This window comes from Acanthisitta chloris, unplaced genomic scaffold, assembly GCF_000695815.1.
Source record: "Acanthisitta chloris isolate BGI_N310 unplaced genomic scaffold, ASM69581v1 scaffold10798, whole genome shotgun sequence".
NCBI classification, from domain to species: Eukaryota; Metazoa; Chordata; class Aves; order Passeriformes; family Acanthisittidae; genus Acanthisitta; species Acanthisitta chloris.
This window is the reverse complement of record NW_008685360.1, coordinates 4,649-12,056: the sequence shown is the minus strand read 5'-3', so window position 1 is coordinate 12,056 and position 7,408 is coordinate 4,649. Positions and strand designations below refer to the sequence as shown.

At 39.9% G+C, this 7,408-nt stretch overlaps 1 protein-coding gene across 1 annotated transcript; it reads right to left on the bottom strand.

Moving 5' to 3' along the window:
• Positions 1-3,864: 3,864 nt before the first annotated feature.
• CMTM6 (CKLF-like MARVEL transmembrane domain containing 6) lies at positions 3,865-6,200 on the bottom strand (the record flags this gene model as incomplete). The annotated part of the gene is made up of 3 exons (XM_009079736.1): positions 3,865-4,014; positions 5,008-5,106; positions 6,024-6,200. Coding segments are annotated over 3 exons (426 nt in total), but the record flags the coding sequence as incomplete, so codon positions are not given.
• Positions 6,201-7,408: the final 1,208 nt, after the last annotated feature.

The window sequence follows — 7,408 nt, the reverse complement described above, 5'->3', positions numbered from 1 at the left end:
ATATATATAAAACCACTGTATTATCATCCTGAAGTAATAATCATTAAAATCGCTTAAATTCTCAAAGGCATTAAAAGTGATAGATAGTTCTGACCAGCGTAAAATTTCATATCTAGAGAACTGCTTATGCTTACAGCAATAGACTAAAATGGAGATAAATTTCCATCTTAAAGGCACTGACGGCATCTTGATTGGTTACAATTTTATATAACCTTCCAAAGACCTCACTGAGTATTTCCCCTCAGCATAGAAAGCTTGGTATCCTTATTGCACAAATTTGAACGAGGATCACCATGACAGCTGTTATGCAAAAACACCTTGTGCTGAGCTCTGAGAATTGCGTGAGATCGCTCACTGCACTTTCAGGTTGGAAGGTGCAAAAGTGGAACTCAACTAACACAGCCACAACTTTTCCCTGCCCTTTTGAAGCACAGAGTGTAATCAGTAAGGCACAATTCCTTCCCATGCTGAGAACCCAAGGGCACTGGCAGCACGGTGGTTTTAATGTGGGCTAAATGCCAAACAGAAAAATTAACATTCACAATCTACACAATGCCCAGCACAGATTTTCAGAGCAGAAACTCACAGTGCAGCCACTGAACAAGTCCTCACGTGTCCTGGAGAATCCTCTCCACTGATTCTCAAGGCACTGTAAACAAAGCCTTGAACGTGGGTGCCGAGCCTTTAAATACTTTTGGATGGGCTCATCTGGAAAATACCAAAGCTTTTCTGTGTCTGAGCATCACCACTGCCAAGCACTGTGGTGAAGAATGGAGAAGACAAACCCCAGAGAGATGTGCTGGGCCAACTGCTACTTTCCACAGGTTTTACTACCAGTTAAGATGTAGAGAGATGGTTATTTTGCAAACAGAAGAAATTTGCCACAGTTGCCTCTAACAGCACTTCTGCCAGAGTTCCCTCCTGAACAATCCCTAATCCACTTCAGTCAAAATCAGCCACCTTAATGGAAGCAATTTCAATACCTGATTTAAATAAAGTCAGCTGGTTTCATCAGAAGCAGCCTGGGAAACAAGCAAACTGCCCTGCTGACAGAGCACGGGAGGGGTAAGAGACATCCAGCCACACTCACACAGCTCCCGCAGAACCAGACATTCAATCCAGCTCCAACGGCATTCTCTAGGATCAGTCTAATTAAAAGACAGACCCTGACACTAAAAGCCAGCACCTGACACCAGAAGCATCAAAGGGGGCATGTCAAGACTGCAGGAGACCAGTCTGCTCAGCCACTGCAGCAAGAAAACTCCCCCACCTAGCCTGGGAGGGCAGAGGAGCTAGGATTGACACATGCTGCTCCTCTATCTTAGGCAGCTGATAAAGCAGGTGAGAAAATGACCTCACAGAAGCAGAGAACAGCATACACACACCAGCAAATCTGCTTATCCACTATTTTAAAGCAGAACAACAAGAACACCTTATGAGGTGCTAGGATTAAGAAAAGAACACCTTATGACAGTACCCCCATGCATGTTAGCCAACAACTGGTTTGGAGGCAACAATTTAGCAACATGTTTTAATTTAAACCTATAACCATTATGTGACTTGCTTATAGTATTTAATTACTACATGACAGACTATTGCCAGGCAAACTGCCAAGGCAGAGGGATGACTTTACAGATCCCTTTCACTTCCAGTATCTCCAGTTCAGGTATGGACACCAGTAACCTAGCACTTAGGTGAAGAAAGGTCTATAGAAAGAGCAACCAAAACCCAGACCTCTATTCACATATTTTCAAGCTGAGAGAAACTACAGGAAAAATTAACTCAAGATAAAAGTCCTGTCATGGTGCTGCATTGCTTAAGAAGTATCAGCAGCACACTGTTGCTCTTATGCTATATTTACAGCTATTAATTATAGATCAAGATTTGGAGACTACAGACATTTTAATATGAAAACAAATTCAGTAGAATCATAGGCAGTAAAAAAAAGTAGAAAAAATAAATCCCTCAGAATGTTAATCACAGACATGGCCATGATCCTCAAAGTAACACACTGCAAATCGTAGCAGAAATATTTCCCATTATTGCAAGTTTTGTATGCTTGTAAACAAAACATCTCTAATCTACCCAGTTATCAGAGACAGCTAGAGCAAGCTCTGTACAGCTAGACTGAGATTAGGTTTTAGTGCAAATGGACACTAATAAATACAAGAAAAAAAAAAGCCAGTCCAAAGATCATTTCTTCTTCACAACACAGGAAATTCTATGAAGGAAGGTATCTCTTTTATGCATAGCTCTGAAACCAAGCTACGGCTTTAACCTGATGCTTCAAACCACCTGTCAAAATTTTATACCCTCCAAGCAAAGTGTAGTGTTAGGCTTAAGTCTCAGGCTGCAGAGAGAGAACATCACAAACCCACATTCAACAGAAAGTGGCAACAATGGAAAAACTCCTTTGACCTGCTATTACAGTCCTTTGTCTTACAATGGCTTCTTCATCTTTTCCTAAACACACCTCACTCAGCCAATTTTTGGAGGGCTTAGTCTCAATGCTGCCACAACAGGTTACAGGACTGTGAACATGTCAGACTAGGGTATTGATGAAGTAGAGTTAATGCCTGGAAGACACAACAAATATGACAAGCATCCAAACAAGAATTGTTTTTGCATAATCAGCTTTCTCTCATTTGCTTTGGTATTTTGGAACATCTTCTGGCTTACAGCGATTTGCTCTGTTTCTGAAGGCTCTTGTCATAAGAGAGGTGTAGCAGTCTTGCTTCTACCTCAGACATCTGAAAAATGCTTATCCAGCACTTCTTTTACTGCCATCAGCATCTGGTCTACATCTGTCACTTGTCTGATATATGCAGCATCAGTAGTGTTTCTTGCAGTCCTGCAGATGGTTCCTTTCAAAACAAGGCCACAAGTGCCTATTTACCTGTTTACCAATTGACCTAGTCAGTAGCAAGAAGTCTCAAGCTACTGCCATATTTATAAACACAGAAAATGGTGAGGTTCATAACCATTCTGGCAAAACTTTGCATTATCTGTGCATAAACAGCTGCATATGATATCAATTTTGCAAGCAATATTCACCAGGATAGTACCAACATGCTGTAAGGCTTTTCCCACTGATATTCTGATTACTGCTTTTGGGGCTACTTCATGAAAATGTTTATCTTACTCCTCTCACAGCTGGCTTTTCAAGTTTCTTCCTGCAGCTTTTACAACTTTTGAAACCATCTGTAAGAAGATTCTGGCATACAAGGCCAGTCATTGACAATCACAGGGTGCAAAACTGTCTCCTTAATATACCATTACATTACCCTCCCCACAGAATCCCTACACCTGCTATTCCATTAAACTGATCTCCACAGACAGAACTGAGACACAGGAATAGTAAAACCAAAACAAAACCCCTTACATAAGGATAAGCATTTCTGGAAGGCTCCAATTAGGAATCACTTTCACATTCAGTTTGACCAGGAAGTACAAAAGTGAATTCTGCTGTACTAATTTATAACTTGCAGCAGAGGCATTTGGTCCATTTATACATGAAATATCTTTAGGCTATAGCTCAGAATTTATGCCTCACACATGAACCACTGTTAGTCACCTCTGTCAAAATCAAATCAGCACAATGATGTCCTTAAGTTATTCTATTTAGACCCAAGGTTTTTAGTGCATGGTTTTAGTGCATGTCACCCAGTCAGGTGGCAGGACCAGTTATTAAGTTACCTTATAACATGATGCTCAAGGTGCCATTACTTGACCTAAGGATCTGTACAAATTTGTGGTGAGCAATGCATACAAAATTCATTAGAATGGAGAGACAGAAGTTGTTACCTACAGTGCACTTACAGTTCATTTTAGTTTGCTAAAAAAAAAAGCAAGAATTGGAGGAAGTTAGCCTTGTTTATTCAATGGCTGATTTTCTGTGGCACTTGGAGTGGCAGCAGGATTTTCAGAGCGTCCATCAGCGTTTTGTTTTTGCCTGTGAAAACACTCCATAAAAAATTCAACCAGAAATGCAACACTTGCGAGAAATCCAAATGCCTGTGAAAGTGAAAGAAATACGTGATTTTAAAATGCATAAACAGTAAGAGTATCTTAACATTGTTTGCGAGATTTTCTGGACTATTTACACACATTCATAATGCTTATATCATTGAGATTACAGCCCTCTGTAAACTGATCATTCCACTTAAATTCAAAACAGATCAGAAATCATAATCTTAGCCCATTTAATGCAGAAGTTTTTATGGTTTTCATTCCTTTAATCAAGTGTGAACCTTATAGCCCTTAAAAGTATGTTAATTTTATTGCAAAAATCAGTTACTAGAGCAGCATGGCATTGGTAATATAGCAGAGTATTTACTCCAGAGACAGCTGCTGATTAAAGGGAGTAAATTAAGAAGAGTAACACACGGAAAGTGAAGGGAGACGAGATCTGCAGAGCCTAAGCATGTCCTTACTGGGCCAGCAAGGGAGAATGAAATGACATTTGGTGAATGACATTCTGTTACTAGTCATAACAAGATAGTGGTAAGGAGAAGGTTGTTCTTAGCAGCTTCTTTCAAACAAGGAAAGAAACACATGCATGATTCTAACTTCTACCCAAATTTTACGCAACTGGTTTGCCCCAAAACAATTTGACACTGGTGAGTCTTAAATCACAGTAGTTTTTATTTTTCCTGCATCAGAAAAAACGCAAACCTGAAATACTTTATACTCAAACTATTAGGTCTGAAAATACCAACATCACAGAAGATGATTGTACAGAAGTGTGTATCTCGAACAGCAGGCCAACACTGGGGAGCTCTGAGAGCACCCAGAGCTTTCCAGCCACCCTGAGGAATGCCTGCACTTTGGATTTCCTATGGTAAGTTTCTGGAAGGTCTGAAACAGCTACTTCCTTCTGAAACATCACAAGGCACTGGGTTCTATTCCCTGCCCAGTTTCTTCCCTGCAAATTGAGTGAAGTTTAGAGGGCAAAGACATTAACATCACAGACAAACACAGAGTAATTCCTGCCATTTTAAGACTTACATATGCAGCCTTTTCAGCACCCAAGTCAGAGCTGGTCGCAGCAAGCACTATTGATGCCAACAGAAAACAGGCACCTATGCCTAGCGCGGCATAAAAATTCTGCAAATACAGCAAAAATTAATGTTATTGTAGGTAAGTTACCTCAAAAGAACAAACATCAACAGCAGCTGAGTTAACTTGGCAATGAATTTATGATTTGATACTCTGATGCTAATGGAAGCTTCAGAAAATATATTTTCCAACTACATTCCAAAAGACATTCAACATTATCACCTATTTAAGAGAGTCTGCCTTACGTAGTCCCCCATTTTTGTCTTTTTAAAGTACTCAATTCATTTCATCTCACTTTTTTCTATCAAATTCAAGCTCAGGATAACCATGCTAGAATTGTTCCCTATGTAAAACATTTGAGAAATTAGAAACCTGTAAGTAAATGTGCTCATTCAAATCTTTTACTACACTCCCTTATCTGTACCTTCACATAAAAATACTTCCTGTTTGCTCTGAAGGCAAATAGGAAGGGACAAATAGGAAGGGACTTACAAGACAGTTTATATTCCTACCGACTTTACGGAGCAACTTTCTCCCACTGCTGGATCTTCTGAAATATAAAGCCTCAAACTGTAATAAGCATGATTACTACCAAACAGGAGGTAGGCTACACCCAGTAGGAAAATAGTTAGGGTAAACTGATCAATTACAAGCATCATGCTGGCAGTAAACTGTGTTTTGCATTCATACATATATACCACAGCTATGCAGTAGTACTAGTCTGTGTGAAAGTCTTTTTCACACAAGTCCTAAAATCCTGCAGGTAGGCAACATGAGAGTTTTGAAAAAATTGTCAGTATAAAAGAGACTCTCAAAATTTATTCATTTTTTAACTACAATCTACTTTAATCTACCCTTTAAATGGAGAAGAAAAGGAGATTTATCCTGCATAGCCTTTTTACTCCACAGTAGGCTTTATGCACCTACAAGAAACTGTATTTTTTAAAAAAAATAAATTTTCTTACCAGTCTCTGTACTTTATCTTCCCCCAGTGTTTCATATACATCAGTGCAATACACACAGAGGATTAGGACGCTCAAAAGAAAGGCAGTGAAGCTTGTGAATTCAAAGAAGTAAAGTCCACCACACTTGATGCAGTTGTCCACAATTTCTTCACAAATAACAGCTATAAGAGACAGAATCTGCAAACAAATAACATGCTCGAGTTGGATCAAGTCTCCAATATCTTCAGCAAACAGGCATCTCTTAATGAGCATTAATAAAGATAGCTGTGAGGAAAATCCCTGATGTACAAAAAGTCCAGGAAAATTCTGCACTATTTTCTTACAGACAGAAATAAGTACATGATGACACTGTTTACACTTGCTGTTAAAGGCGATCGATAAACTACACTCCGGTAAGCTGAGCACACTGTCAAATACAAGACTACACAGTCAAGATTCCTGCTTTGTGGCTTTGTGCAACTGCCAGTTGGAAGCAGACGAGGCAGGCAGTGTGGAGAGCACACAGCCTGCTCAGAATGAGCAAAAATGCTACTCCTTACTACTCACGGCTGCTCTTCATTTTAAACACATTTGGGTTCAGGGCAGAGGGGGAAACTGGACAGCACTGACACACTCAGCTACCTCAAAAAATGTTTATGGCTGAAATTACCTTGTTGGATAATACTTTAGAGAAAATACATGTAGCCAATAACTCATGTGCTTATGAGCCAACAGCTCAACTGTTCTTGAAGGAACCAGAATTTTAAACTATGTTTAAGCTATGTTGGACAGTGTTTAACCTGTGCAGAAGCTTATCTTCACCTCTCTGCCACAGGATGCTTTGAGAAAAGAACACAAGTTAATTCCTGTACAGTCACGGTATCTCTGCCAATGGATTTTCTACTATTTAATTGTACAAGAAATAATATTGTTTTATTTTTCAGGATCTGAAGGGGCTACAGGGAGGCTAGAGAGGGACTCTTTGTTAGGAATCGCAGTGACAGGACAAGGGGTAACAGATTAAAAATTAAGGGGGGGAAGTTTAGGTTAGATATTAGAAAAACGTTTTCTACTCTGAGGGTGGTGAGACACTGGCACAGGTTGCCCAGGGAGGCAGTGGATGCCCCAACCCTGGCAGTGCTCAAAGCCAGGCTGGATGAGGCCTTGAGCAACCTGCTCTGGTGGGAGGAATCCCTGCCCATGACAGGGGAGTTGGGACTGAGAGATCTGTGAGGTCCATTCCTACCTCCAAAACTCCATGATTTTATGATTCTTTAACTGTTCTCTGATTTTGGCCACTTCTTGCTAGTTTCCTTCATCATATAAAGTGGACACAGCTTTATAAATCCCTTGTAGTAAGGAGTTCACTAAATTAAACCAAAATCATTAGTAGGAATCAAACTTGG